This window comes from Artemia franciscana, chromosome 16, assembly GCF_032884065.1.
Source record: "Artemia franciscana chromosome 16, ASM3288406v1, whole genome shotgun sequence".
Taxonomy (NCBI): domain Eukaryota; kingdom Metazoa; phylum Arthropoda; class Branchiopoda; order Anostraca; family Artemiidae; genus Artemia; species Artemia franciscana.
This window is the reverse complement of record NC_088878.1, coordinates 17,739,269-17,755,174: the sequence shown is the minus strand read 5'-3', so window position 1 is coordinate 17,755,174 and position 15,906 is coordinate 17,739,269. Positions and strand designations below refer to the sequence as shown.

At 36.1% G+C, this 15,906-nt stretch overlaps 1 protein-coding gene across 5 annotated transcripts in view; it reads left to right on the top strand.

The window, feature by feature from the left end:
• Nucleotides 1-15,906, top strand: part of LOC136037163 (glycoprotein-N-acetylgalactosamine 3-beta-galactosyltransferase 1-like) — a 110,628-nt gene that overhangs the window by 90,424 nt on the left and 4,298 nt on the right. For 2 of the 5 annotated variants that reach the window (XM_065719702.1, XM_065719701.1), the window contains exon 10: nt 261-3,891. The exons of the other annotated variants lie outside the window; for them this stretch is intronic. In XM_065719702.1, coding sequence (XP_065575774.1) covers nt 261-264 — 4 coding nt within the window. In that variant the 3' untranslated portion in view covers nt 265-3,891. Of the gene's footprint in view, nt 1-260; nt 3,892-15,906 lie in introns of those variants that run through there. 5 annotated transcript variants of the gene reach the window in all.

Here is a 15,906-nt window from a genome sequence, read left to right as displayed (position 1 = left end):
TGGTTTTTCCCTACTCTGCTTTCTTCTCTTTGGTTTTCTCATATTACATTAGTCCCCGATTTCAAGGGCAGGGGGCCATGGCCCCCCTGCGGACACCTATGTTGGAGAGGACTATTTGAGTTAGGATGGAAGATATTTTTTTTTATTTTTGAATAGAAGGCGTTGAATTAGATACACATTTGGTTTTTATTCGTTCATGTAAACAATTAACCCATTTTCATCCTATTCATCCCACATTCATCCTATTTATTAACCCATAGGTGATCAAAAGGGAGGACACTAAACGTTAGATGACAGGAACAAAACCAGTCTGGTGCACCAGTCACTGACGAGAAACTGAAAAACTATTCCTGAACGGTTTTACCTACAGAAGATTTTTGACAATGGAAGACTGGAGTCGAAGTTCGTCTTATTTAATTTTGATTGTCCTTGCCTTCTGTGTGTGCTTAGTGTAGTGCTGACTTTCGATTCTGGTTTCGCAACCCAAAACCTTCTTGGGTATAATCTTATGTGGATGAAACTTTTCAAAAAGTTAAGAAAAATTCAAGTATAACTATTACCTTAATCAATTCCTAGATACTCATTTGCATTTTTTCCCTTTTTTGTCATAATATTCTAGCATAGTCAAATCAGCAATATATGAAAGTTCACACTCAAACATTCAGATTGTGTTAATTATTTTGTATTATTAAGCTACTGATCATTTGGTATATTATTTCTATACCGCTATAGCTTTGAAATTAAATTATTTCTCGTAAGTTGTTTGATAAGACTTTTTCCCATCCCAGTTTCTCAGAAAATGTGCAAAGGGCACTTTTAGAGCTTAAGAACACAGCTATAAAAGGTTCCATAAATTTTCCCGATGGACAATGTATCTTCGGCTTGATTTTATTGGCGCATATTTATTTTCTTACTCCATGTGTCATAAGCCTCTGATGTATTATTACCTTCTTCTAACCACTTCGGATGGAAGTGGGAAAAACGGTCGAAAATTTAAATTCCAGCACGGTTTATCCTTGTTCAGAGTGGAAAGGGACTAGAGGCGAACAGCTCCTGTCCGGCCTCTGTAACCTCCATTTAATCTCGAAAGGTCTAAGCAATATCTCTCCAAGGATAACAAGATCCAGCAATACATAAGGTTAGCGCTGTAAGTTAAGAAAAAATTTATGACCAATAGGGGCTATCAGAGGCAGCACTGCATAAGTAAAGAACCATATGCCTTCAATGCAGTATATTTTTCCCCGGGCCACTTCGTATGGAAAGGATGGTCATGTGCGCTTCGGAGTGGGCTCATTCAATCGGAAATTGAAAGTTTTAACATTTTTTTATAAAAGTTGAAAGTAATTGGAGGACAAGCTGCCCACTCTTTTGCCCTTTATAGCTTCCTAGTCCCCTCGTGATCCCTTATGACAAATAACCTTAATCTGCACACAATGCTATGTTCCCTGCACTTAGAAATTGCAAATGACTGCTGCCATCTAGGTGACTTTCAGTTTGTTTTCAATACAGACTTTCGATTCTTACATCTGGTCAAAGTTTTGATATGGCCACTTTGCTTAGTACAAATGAGAAGTTCAAAAAATAAGCCTCTGAGGATAACATTTCACAGAAAATTTTAGGGATTTTTCTCTGGATCAAAAGCGTCACATATTTTATTGTGAAAAGGCTTAAGAAGACCCGGAAAAAGGTGAACAAGTATCTGTCTTTGATCAGTTTTAGACTTACAGTCATGAATCCTTGGACCAAGAGGAACTGAACGAACAAAAAATGGTTTTTGAGATCAGACCCCCCCCCTCCCCGCAAAAAAGGGGGCCGAAAAGGGTCTAAACAATTTTCTCCCGACTGGCTTGAAACTTGATTTCTAAGTCCTTGGCTTCAGCTCCCCAATGCAGGAAAAAAAATGCTGGTTCCCTACAAAATGGGACTAAGGCTAACAGACTTTTTCCTCCGCCACTTTGCATATGAGGGGTGATCGCAGGAACTTAGGAGGGCTCATTCAATTGGAAGTTCTATTGCCCTTTTCAAGGGCCATAAGTGATTTTGGGGCAACAAGCCTCCCTCCCGTACCATATTCTACTACACAGCCCCTGTAACCATCACGTCATCAGATCAAAATTTTACTTACCCTTCTCGTTCAGAAACATCCAGACTTTGTATGTGAGGGGTGATCGTAGGAACTTAAAAGGGGGCTCATTCAATTGGAAGTTCCATTGCCCTTTTCAAGGGTCATAAGTGATTTTAGGGCAACAAGTCTCCCTTCCTTACTATATTCTACTACACAGCCCCTGTAACCATCACGTCATCAGATCAAAATTTTACATACCCGTCTCGTTCAGAAACATCCAAAGGTTTGATAATTAGCCTTCCAGGACCGACATCGCCCTCTACCCATCCATAAACTATCCATACCCATCCAAAACTACCCATTCATATTCTAGTCTTGATTCACACATCTATCTTCCTATTCTTCGAACTTTTTTCAGTCAGGAAAAGACACTGGGCCTTAGCTATTCTACTTTTACGTCATCACTGCATCAACCACTTTTACTATTAATTATGTCCATTTAAGGCTAATGGTCTTTTTTGTTCCCGCCCAATTTCTGAAACAGATTCTAAGAATCTTAATAACGCCACTGCTAGTATCTATTCGATAGCAAACTCGTTTATGAGACTTGACAAAAACATAAACAAGTGGGAGAAAAAAACAAAAGATGTTTGTTTAGCAAAAGCACGTTAGATTCTACGGAGATTAATTTAAATGAACAGGTTATGTAAAAGAAAATATACCCACTGCTGAGCTAAAAATAGTGTTTTCTTTTGCACATCAATTTAAAGGGTAATCCTATATTGTTTCGCTCAGAGATTTTGATTCGATGTGCATTGAAAGCAAATGGTAGAACTTGTACGAAAAGTAGACAAATCTTTTATTTTCGAGATGGGTGTCTGTTTTGAAATGTAAAGCGTGAACTCTCCCAAACCTCAACCGAGACCGAGTACGTTTGGAAATGAAAATTGTTTGGCTATTGGGAGAACCCTTGGGTATTGAGAATTGCAAGCAGTTAGCCAGGTGGGTGAAACACCCACCTGGCTATTTTCTTTTAATCTTCAGTTCTCGAAGTCCACCAGTCCCCAAACTTAAACCTCGTCATGTTACTTCTGAATTCCTTTTTACAAATTGTGATGAAAATGAAATAAATGAAATAATTATGTGTATGAAATAACAATCCTGTGGAGTAGATGAAGTATCGTTAAAGCAACAAAAACAATTGTTATTTCTATTTTGACTCATCTGATTAATTTATCACTTGAAGGGGGAACTTTTCCAGAAAGACTTAAATTAGCCTGAGTGCTACTCCTTCACAAAGGGAAGTCAAAAAATGAACCGAGTAATTACCGATCCATTTCTATTTTACCTTTTTTTCGAAGATTTATGAGAAAGTAGTCCATGAAAGAATGTATGATTACCTCCAGGAGTAGAATCTTCTGTGCGATACCCAACTTGGCTTTCGCAAAGGACTTTCTACGGATATGCACCAGCTATCTGGAATTCAATCCCCTTGGAAATCCGGAACTCAAATAACCTTACTACCTTCAAGCGAGCAGTGAAGGGTCGTTCCAGAAATACTGTTTAGATTTGAATATCATGCGGTCCTCCTCTTTTCGATCTTTTCTTTTATTTTCTTTATTTTCTTTTCTTTCTCTTCGTCACTCCCCTTTTTTCTCTTTTTTTTCGTTTTTTGATAAATCCAGTTGATTCGTTGTTTCTTTTAGTTGATTGTTTAATTATTCTTTAGTTAAGTTTCTGCCCTAGTCAAGCACTTTTGTGCTTTCCTGGCAGGTTATGTGCATGTAATTATGTGTTTTTATTTAAATATATATGATTGAATTGAATTGAAGAATTCCTGCGAACAAAACTCTAGCACAGCTTGCATCAAACAATAAGTGCGTAATTGGTAATTTGATGTGTGTGTGTAGACTTGTTCCTGTGTTTGCGTACGTTTGTGTTTTTGTGCTCCTCAATCTCATCCTGCTAAATAACTAAGAAGACTAATCCGCCATTCCATCATAAATTTACTATGAAAAAGTAGCACATAAACAGAATTGATGGAAATAAAACTAATTTATTGGGAAGATAACAAGAGGAAAAGTTTGTGTAAAACGAAAAACTCAATGCATACCCGTACTAATGAACTTATTTTGGAAGAAATATAGCCTCTCAGGCGCATACGGGTTAAAGCACATAAAAAAGAATTTTTATTGAAATAGAAGAAAAGCGATAACAGTAAAAAGTTTGGGATTTCCCAAAAGGAATTTAAAAACCCTTGTCCATCGTATCTGCCCCCATTAAAATACAACAACGAAAACAAACAGTCCGCACATGCAAAAGTAAACTACCCAAAGAACAAGAGCTAAGAGCTCATATGGCACTTGTGACGAGGTCGGAAGAGCCGAGAGCTCATATGGTACGAGGTCGGAAGACCCAAGAGCCAAGAGCTCATTTGGCACTTGTGAGAAGGTCAGAACCTAAAGTTAAACTTTATAGCACAAGATCCTTCTAAATATCAAATTTCATTAAGATCTGGTCACCCTTTCGTAAGTTACAAATACCTCAATTTTCAAAATTACCTCCCCCCTCCCAATTCCACCAAAGAGAGCAGATCCGGTCCAGTTATGTCAGTCACGTATCTTAGACAGGTTTCTATTCTTCCCATCCAGTTTCATCCTGATCTCACCGCTTTAAGTATTTTCTAAGATTTCCGGTCCCCCCAACTGCCCCCCCCCCAATTACGTTTGATCCGGTTGAGATTTAAAATAAGATATCAGAGTTACGAGGTCCTTCTAAATATGAAGTTTCATGAAGATCCGATCACTCCTTCGTAAGTTAAAAATACGTTATTTTTCTTATTTTTCAGAATTACCCCCCCCCCCCCCCGCAATTGAGCGGATCCGTTCCAATTATGTAAATTACGTATGCAAGACTTTTGCTTATTTTTCCAACCAAGTTTCATCCCAATCCCTCCAATCTAAGCGTTTCCCATCATTTTAGGTCTCCCCACCCCAAACTTCCCCCAATGTCACCAGATCCGGTCAGGATTTAAAATAAGAGCTTTGAGCCACGATATCCTTCTAAAAATCAAATTTCATGGAGATCCAATCACCCGTTCGTAAGTTAAAAATACCTCATTTTTTCTAATTTTTCAGAATTAACCCCCCCCCCAACTACCCAAAAGAGAGCGGATCCGTTCCGTTTATGTCAATCATCTATCTAGGACTTGTGTTTATTTTTCCCACCATGTTTCATCCCGATCCCTCCACTCTAAGTGTTTTCCAAGTTTTAGGTTCCCCCTCCCAACTCCCCGCCCCCATCACAAGATCTGGTCGGGATTTAAAATAAGAGCTCTAAGACACGATATCCTTCTAAACATCAAATTTCATTGAGATCCGATCACCCGTTCGCAAGTTGAAAATACCTCATTTTTCTAATTTTTAAGACTTACTCCCCCCCCAACTACCCCAAAGAGAACAAATAAGTTCCGATTATGTCAATCATGTATCTAGGACTTGCGCTTATTTTTCCCATCAAGTTTCATCCCGATCCCTCTACTCTAAGTGTTTTCCAAGATTTTAGGTTTCCCCCCTCCAACTCCCCCCAATGTCATCAGACCCAGTCGGGATTTAAAATAAGAGCTCTGGGACACAATATCATTCCAAACATCAAATTTCATTAAGATCCAATCACCCGCTCATAAGTTAAAAATACTTCATTTTTTCTATTTTTCCGAATTAACCGGCCGCTACTCCCCCCCCCCCAGATGGTCAAATCGGGAAAACGACTATTTCTAATTTAATCTGGTCCGGTCCCTGATACGCTTGCCAAATTTCATCGTCCTAGCTTACCTGGAAGTGCCTAAAGTAGCAAAACCGGGACTTTAGGTTTTCCCCCTCCGACTCCCCCCAATGTCATCAGATCCGGTCGGGATTTAAAATAAGAGCTCTAAGACACAATATCATTCCAAACATGAAATTTCATTAAGATCCAAATACCCGCTGATAAGTTAAAAATACTTCATTTTTTCTATTTTTTGCGAATTAACCGGGCCCCCACTCGCCCCCAGATGGTCAAATCGGGAAAACGACTATTTCTAATTTAATCTGGTGCGGTCCCTGATACGCTTGCCAAATTTCATCGTCCTAGCTTACCTGGAAGTGCCTAAAGTAGCAAAACCGGGACAGACCGACAGACAGACAGACCGACAGAATTGGCGACTGCTATATGTCACTTGGTTAATACCAAGTGCCATAAAAAGGATGAATGTTTGAGAGGTTTTTCACTCTCAGAAATCATATACCTCAGGTGGCTAGTACCAAGCATGGCAGAAGTGTGCCAAGCATAGCGGAACTGTGAGAACAGTACTAAGAGTGAATGATCTGTGCCAAGCATGACATAAGTATCCCAAGCATGGCAGATGTCTGCTAAGTCTGATACAAGATCGTGATTTCATAGCAATCTGGGAATGTACATTATACAATTAGGCTAGTGAGTTAAGTAATTGAAAATTAAAGAGCCATTTGAAACAGACGGACAGAAAATAAAATCCTTCAATGATCTAAATGTGAAACGGTCAAACATTACTGTCTATGCATAATTGACTGAAAATGAAGAGAAATAAAAATAAATAATTATACCAAACATAAAAGAAATGGGTACTGCTATATACAAATAATTAAATCCTAAACGATTAAAAATTAAAATGAGTGCTAAAGTTAAACCAAAAAGGACACAAATTACTGCCCATAGGAGTTCGACTAGAGTTCCGTTCTAACCGTAAACCAAAATAAAAAATTGTCGCTAAATAGAATCTGTAAACCTTAATTGTTGATGTTTCCTGTAATTAGTATATTAAACACTAAATAATTATACATTACACATTCAGTTCATTTTCAATATCTTTCCAGTCACCTTGATTTTTATAGAGGTTTTTTTTTGTCAGTATTTTGGAATTAATAAGATGAAAGCTATTTTCCTTGTAATAAGATTAGGGCATTAACGTTATTTTGTGTTAGGGCGAGATGCACAAGATTTCGGAAAGAAACTTAAAGACGCTTTAATTAAATACCAAAAATGAACGAATTGTACAGAAAACGTAATAATTGTAGGAAAAACTATAAAAATCACAAATACTAAGCCCAAGTAACATACAAGAAATTTATAAGAAAAAAACTAAAATTGTTTGTATTAAATGTATTTAATATACTTCAGACCAGATAAGAAACTTCATTATTTTTGGACATTGACGAAGATTGAGACAGAAATTTATGGAGGAAAAAATAATTTTCCTTGCCAATATTTTTTAACACATTTTTTTTTATCAAACACGAAGATTTATCTATTCCAAATCAGACCAAATTATTTCTTCAAAATCACTGTTTTCATACATAGTGCCTGGTAAATTCACTGTTCTCCCCCGATCCCTTCTGTGCGTTTTTTTTCTTGCTGTTCACTTCAACTCGACTCAACCTTCTTTTTTTTCCTCTTTTTATTTCTTGAGACAAGCTTGAGTCCTTCGGTTGGTGGGCTGTTGTACATTTTACAGACACAGGTTCTCTGATTTCCATATTCCTTGCAACCCTTGAGTCTAAAATTTCAGGAAGTAAGGATTCATTCCAGAAGGCTTCAAGCTTCGGAAATATTTTTTCCCAGTAGTCTTTCGATCGGTGAACTGTAATTATTTCCCAATCCTCAATAGAGTTATAAACTATTAAGTGGCATACCATTTTATCCAGTATCTCGAGTTGGCCTTGTATCTGGGCGAAATACCTGTGATTTTTTTTTAGCTGAAGACCTTCACTGGATAATTCAAGAAAAAATGCTTTAACTAAATTTTTTGACTGGGCCACATCATAAATGGTTTTGAACTCTGGTATATTATGCACCGTTTTTATCTCTATAGGTGTGCCATTAGGGAGCAGCCCATCTACAGATGCAGCAAGATACTGATACTGTGGATGCACACTGAGTCCTATTTGATCTCCCTTTACGACTTTTAAGTTGAATTTGTTTTCATATGCTTCTAGTGCCACTACTTCTAAATCTAAGCCCTTTTTCATTAGGGCAGAGCAGAATCTAGGTCCCAAGTTTCGAATTTGCTTAACAATTGGGGCAACTCTGGTGCTGTTTTTTCTGGTTGCAATTCTGTGGAAGTAACTACTAGTTATTCTCTTAGATCTTTCTTCAACCCAAGTGTCATTTTTGGATTGGCCCTTGGTACTGTTGAACAAACAGCTTATACTGGCAAAATCCAATTTTAAATTCTCGTCAGTATATTTTTGTATGGCCAAATTCATTTCATCAGAAGTCATGTCTGGCTTATTGCAATTTGGTCCATAGTCACGATTACCAAAGTTATAGTTTCTATTTTTTAACTTAGCAACGTGTTTTCCTCCAAGAGCACTATAATAACTGGTCAAATTACGTTTAGATATTACACGGAGTTTAGCCGTTTTATTACAATATTTTTTTGTTACGCTAGAAGGACTAAGCCCAAAAATATTTTTCCAAGCTAATTGATGCCATTTTGGACCTGAATTATAAGCAAGACTTGCTCCATGAACTCTTGCATGATATGAACCTCGTTTAGACCGGCTTATTTGCTTTCCTCCGATGAATTTAGCAACAACTGACATGTAGCTTTCAGCTAAGTTTGTAGTTGCGTCATTTCGAAGCTGCTCTGCTTTTCGACACACAATATCGACCTCTGTCATAACATCTTCAAACACGTGCAGGGGAAAATTATTCCACCGATCTTCTATTTTACTATTCACGGTCAATTCAGCAATCTTAGGACATCCAGAATCACATTTTGTGTGGTTTCCGAAAACATGGTACGGACCTCTTTTTAACAAGATTTTCAATTCTTCTGCTGTTCCATTATTTTCAGAATTTATTTTTATCGCACCCCTTAAATTTTTTGTCAGTTGCTGGATAATTCCTCGGGGAAGACATTTTGTGTACAAACCTTTTTTATTTTTGCACAAATTATATAGATGGGCTGTATAGTTTTTTGTGACGTGATTTGCACATTCATGTTTCCGTATGTTGGAACCGTAGGAAACAATTTGTTTTAGCTTATAAAAAACACTGGAATCACCGTCACCGATAAACTCTAAAAACTGTAATCCGTGCATCTCCTCACTGGAACGAAAGCCTTCAACTAGAATATCTGTTTCCATGCTCCTTGAATTTCCGTTATAATTCAGAAAGCAGAAATGATCTTTGGGAATTACTTTGGCGTTTGCAGAAGAAAAACATATATAACAGTATTTATTTTTTATGCCAACATATAACAGTTTTTTCGTAAATGCATCTATGATAACTGCAACACATCCTTTGGCCGAATAATCGTGTCCTTTGCTACGCTTATTCCAGCCTCCATCACATATCACTTTTGTCCAGTATGAGTCCTCCTTATACCTATCATCATGAATGGCTGATTTTAAGGCCTCTCGTCCATTTTCTAGCAAAATTTCCGATAAACTATTCATCCAAGCATTACCAAGCTGCCTTTCAATACGGGAATAAACTATTCGTGACATTGGTTTCACTCCAAGCACCCCGAAGAATTCACACAGTGTAGAATACCCTCCTCCACTACCCATGGCTCCCCAAACAGCCTTCAAATTCAAGCAGCCTTTAAGACTTGATTTTTTTTCGGAAAAAGCAACCTGTGTCTGGTCCGTAAAACTTGAAAGATATTCTTTTACGCTTGTTGCTGGACATTCTGGTTCACCTTTAATCCTCTTTTCCCAGTTACACTTATTACACTTAACTTTCAGTTCAGTTTTCAGGCCTTTCTTTTCTAATTGCTTTATAATCAATTTTCCGTGATCGCAACTGATTTTGTGTCTGAATGCTGAAATTACTTCAGCAAGGAAATACCTTAGATTCACAATGCAGTTTCCATCTGGAATTCCAGATAAGTCTATCTCAGTATTCGTATCGGGGCAATCAACACCGTAAGAACCACTACCGTTTCCCAATTTATTTGAATCGTCTATGAGAGGATTTGCTGAAAATTCTTCTGAAATTTTCGATCCATTTGACAAATTATCTTTATCTTGTTCTCCAAGCAGCACCTTTCTAAAAAAAATGAAAAGAACCATAGAAAAACAAAACAGCGACCCGGCTCAATAGTAAACGAAAGTCTAAAAAACGAAATTTTGATACTAATAAATACGTCAAAAGAATCGGATTTTAATTAAATTTAGTCCTACCCATCAAAAGATAAGAGCCTGAGAAAATTTGTCTTATTTTGGAAAAAAGGGGGAAACACGCCCTAAAAGTCATAGAATTGTTTTGCCAGAAGACTGATCAAGGGTGCGTGTTTATTTGTTTTTTGTTTTCTTTTTCCCAGGGGTGATTGTATCGACCCATTGGTCCTAGGGTGTCGCAAGAGGGCTCATTTTAATGAAAATGAAAAGTTCCAGTGCCCTTTTTAAGCGACCAAAAATTGGAGGGCACCTAGGCCCCCTCCCACTTTCATTTTTTTTCTCAAAGTCAACAGATCAAAATTTTGAGATAGCCATTTTCTTAAGCATAGTCAAAAAACATAATAAGATGTCTTTGGGGACGACTTACTCCCCCATAGTTCCCGGGGGAGGGGCTACAAGTTATAAACTTTGATCAGTGTTTACCTTGACCTGATGCCCACTTAATTGGACAATCTGTCTTGGCTTTTTCTACAATTGGCCATGACTTGACTTTTCCCACAACTATTCCTTTTAATTAAAAGTCAACGGTTGAGGGGTTTTGGCTGAGGGGGGGGGGTAGAGGGGAGGGAGCTACGTTGAAGGATCTTTACTTAGAGGAATTTGTCACGGGGGAAAAGAAATTCAATGAAGGGGCATAGGATTTTCTAGCATTATTAAAAAAAACACTGAAAAAATAATAATGAAGAAGTTTTTCAACTGAAAGTAAGGAGCAGCATTAAAACATAAAACGAACAGAAATTATTACGCATATGAGGGGTTCATCTCCTCCTAAATACCTCGCTCTTTCCGTTAAAGTAATTTCAACTATATATTCTACGGACTTGGTGATTCTAGGGTCATTCTTAAAGAACCGGGAGAAAATTTAAGCTTTAGTGTAAAGAGCGAGGTATTGACGAAAGGGCAAACCCCCTCATATATGTAATACAAATATACAAAGTTCTAGGTGCTTTTATAAGTTACCAAAAATTGGAGGGCAACTAGACCTCCTCCCCCACCCCATTTTCTTCAAAATCGTCAGAACGAAAATATGAGAAAGCCATTTAGACAAAAAAAGATATGCAAATTTCGTTGTGCGGTTAGCCAAATCAAAACATGCATTAATTTAAAAACGTTCAGAAATTACATAAAAAAACAGTTTTTTTTAACTTCAAGTAAGGAGCGTCATTAAAACTTAAAACGAACAGAAATTATTCCGTATATGAAAGGGGTAGTCCCCTCCTCAACGCCTCGCTCTTTACGCTAAAGTTTCTTATTGTTTTAAAAAGTATAGTTGTGAGAAAGAGTCAAACTTTAGCGTAGAGAGCGGGACATTGAGGGACTACCCCCTTTCATAAACGGAATAATTTTTGTTCGTTTTAATGTCGCTCCTTACATGCAGTTAAAAAAAACTTGTTTTTTTATTTAATGGACAAGAGGGAATGAAACTTGTATATGTAATTTTTACTTACCGGTATTTTAAATTCAGCCACCTTTTGTTGATAATTTTCTTCCTCATATCTCAAATGTCTTGTTGACTTCAGTTGACAAGTCAACTAATCAGAGACACAATGCCTTGGAGGCGTAATGCCTAAAATTGGATAAGAATCCCGCCTTTTTTTCTATTGGCTGATGAACAACGCTATTAAGCCGGAAACAGGGGTAAAATAAGTAAAAAGTAAGCACATTTTGAAATTGTATTTTTCTGATTTTGCTTTCAAACTATTTATGATAGACATCAGAAATTTTCTGTAATGGTTGTAGATTATAAAATCTACATATGATCCAAAATTCTACCCTCTGGAGCCAACTTCATACCTTCTAGCAAGAAAAATGATGAAAATTAAAAATAATTTTTTGCACCGTTAAAAATAAAAATATAACAATTCTGCAACCAACATTTTTTTTTAAATACTGGCAGGATGAACTAAAAAAAAAATCTACTGTCATTTCCCATCCACTAAATTTTTATTCACCAAACTAAAATAACTTGATTTCTTTTTTTGCACAATAGGTAAAGCATATACAGAAAAAGTGAAACCAACATTTTTTTCCTTTTTAACTCGAGAGTCATCAAAAAAAAAATCAGTTCAAAATCACCAAAATCGCAGAAGTTATTCATGATTTTCTATCATAGGAGAAATAGCATTGGACACAAATTAAGACCATTAGCCTTAAGTGAATCTATCTGCTTGATTGATCTTCTCGCTACCCAACATTACCCCGATCACCTTCATTTATTCCTTGTCTAAGTGATTAAACCTTTTTACTATTGATTATCCATCCTATTCTGGCACCCTGAACCAGGGGCGGATCCAGGATTTTCCTTAGGGAGTGGCGCATAATAGGTTGCTCCAATAAACTTGGGAACAAGGAAACACCCGCAATTAAAAGGGAACCTCGACAATTATGTGTAAAATCTGGTGAGGGTTTAAGTTCTAATAAATCTGTTGAAATTAAAATGGCCTAAAAACATTGATACAAAAAATAGTAAGTTATAAAAACCGCCCCGCCACAAAAAAAATAAAAAGCTGTTCACCATCTATAAAAATATGATATTTAATATTTTCTGCATAATTTTTTGCCTTTGCACTTCTGACCACTATAGCGAGTGAGTTGAGCTTTTTATTGTAAAAAAAAAAAAATAACAATTGGTCTTGAACCATCCTTTGGGGTCATGCACTCTTTGTGACAATTCGTATAGATCGAACCATTTAGCATATCGCCTAACTTTGATGCATCGCTTTGTAACTATGATAGTGATGAAGAGTGGGAAATGAGGATAAAGACACAACTTGTACATACGTAAAAGATATATTAAACATTAAATACTAGTTCTTTTAGGGGGCAACAAAAAAACAGAACGAAGAGATAGAAATGCATTGAAGACATTTAAAACGAGGGTTTTAAGTATAGGCAATAAAGCATTAACTAATCACTGTTTCTTTTTAAAAACAGCGTTTTAATAAACAGTGTCAACTTTGACGAAATCTCAAAAACTTACTAATTATAATTTACTTTTCATAACAACGTAGTGTATCTTTCCCATTTTAAAGTTCAATATATTTTGCTTAAATTAAAGAATTCGAAATTTTATAAGAAAAATTCTACTCCCGTATTTCCACTCCCGTCATATCTATTTATTACACGGTCGATGTCTACCTCAATGTTTCGGTGAACGTTTATAATGGCCAGTCCTGTCAGTTTAGAGCTCTTCGTTAGTATTTCCTTTTCTATTCATCCTAAAATATTCAAATAAAGACCAAAATCGTCAGAAAAATAGGACTCTATTAAAGATGCGTGTAGGCATGTGCTTCAAACTAAGTATATGAGTCGAAATATAAATAATTATGTGTTTGTAATCTTTGTATTTGATAGGTATAAATCGGTGATTTAAATTCTCAGGGTTTCAAGCTGTGGCGATTTCTAATTAATTTTTTTAAATCTTGTTATTTTCAGATATTCAATTCAAACGTTTAAATCTCGATATGTCTGTTGAGCAAAAAAATACAAATTTGAAATTTGACTCAGATTTAGCATAAAGAAAGAGAACTGTCCTGTAAAAATTATGATTTATAAACAACTAATCGTGGAAATATGATTGGATGGCATGTATCAAAATAAGTATAAAAATCCTCAGTGGTATATATAGCAGTTTAGCCAATTTTATGGGCAAACATATTCAAACACTATACAAAAACATCGCTATTTTTTTTACGATTGATTGGTATTGAGAAGGTGAGAAATTCTGAAGTAATTTTCAGTTTCATTTTGTTTCCGTGGTTAATTCAAGTTGAGTAAATTTCTCATTTTTATCATTTTATTTTTTAAATGTTTGGAAAAAATCAATGCCATTCCATTGATTCAAACTGAGAATTCAGAGACGGGTCTATACCAGCTAGATAAAAAATAAAAAAACACATAATTATTTACCTTCTTTTATAAACAATTTTTCGAAAATCTATTCTTCTTAAATGATTACTACAACCTTTGAAGGAGTATTTTACCTCATATACTTAGTTTTTAGTACATACTTACACGAACCATTATTAAAGTTCAAAGGGTACGGCCTTTATTTCAATGTTTTAGGATGAACAGAGGTGATTCGTCATATAATATAGAGCTTTAATTAGATGAAAATAGGCAGTAAAGTGGCCACCATTTGCTCACCAAATCCCAAAACTTAAATTAATAATTTTTGCACTTCTCATACATTTACTTTCTATTATACAAATCCCCCCAAAAAAAACAATGCTGTAAAAAACCATCCTGCTTCGCAAAAAAGGCAAACCCAAAAACCAAAACAGACAGCCAAAAAAGTAATGATATCAACTTCATTGCCTCGGTGCTATAACAAGACTCGAAAACAAATTTTGGACAGTTAACAGAATTCAATATTTTGCTTTTCAGCCCCGTTGTGACAGCACAATCGAGAAATGTCACTTCGACAGCCTAAAGAAGTTAGGATTTTAAATTCCCGCTCCTTATTATTACGAAATGAAGATTGTTGCCTCCCTGTTGGCTTTTGTGGTAAAACGGACACATTCCCTTGACAAACCTAAATTAAATTAAATACTTATGTTGTAGACCGCACAAAGTAACTAAAACCTTGTTTCAAGCTTGTTTGCAAAAAGAAAAAGTCTTAATAATTAAAAACTTATTAAAAAGTAAACTATTAAAAACCAATTACAAAAAAAATAACTTTCGTCTTAAACCAGAGCAAGTGGACCCAACCACAAATCCACCACTACGTTAGGGGATGGGGGTGTAGCGCCCCCCTGGATCCGCCACTACCCTAAACTCCCATAACCTCCAAAAAAACATTTATTTTGCTAACTTATTATCTAAGACACTCAAATCATCGGCATAACCTAAGACAAGGAGAGTTTTACCTTCCCAACTGATTAAGTGCCCTTCAATAGCTTTTTTAACATTTGTAATCAATAAAACTGAGTACTAGAGCTGTCTGAGGATTCAGGCACTTCTTAACTATTAATCTAAGAGTTAAAATTCGGTCAACGCATCCTCTTCCCTTCCTGAAACCACACTGTTCTGCTCTTAGAATTTTATCAACAGCACTGCTAAGTCTAAAAAGCATCACTATGTTAAATTATTTGCCTCCTACAGAAACAAAGCTAATCCTTCCATATTTACCGTACTCACTCTTACCACATTTCTTGAAAGGGGATTTTATTAAAATCACTTACTACTTCCTTAAAAAAAAAAAATCACATTCGTAGTCTTCAATGATTTCTTTCTTACCATATTTCACAAATTCGTTTACATCAGTATCAGCATCCAATGCCTTATTATTTTTTTTATCCTTCCAGCCCTTTCTCTAACTCTTATTCACAAAACAAATCTTCATTCACTTCTAAACTGTCACAACCTTCCTTATACTTTTCTTTGTTATTACTTATAACTCTATCACGGTTTAACACACACAAACTGCTCTACCCATTTCCACTTAAAGACTTTACTTGTCACTAATCGAGGCCCTGTTTCTATCTTCAATTGGGTAAAGTCCAGAAAGACTACCTCCTCTCAATTTCTTAACATGCCAGTAAAAAAAATCTACTAGGTTCCAACACTATATTATTATTATGCCGTCTAGCTGCATCTCCCAGGTGCTCGATAATCCTGTCCATAACCTCCACTTCC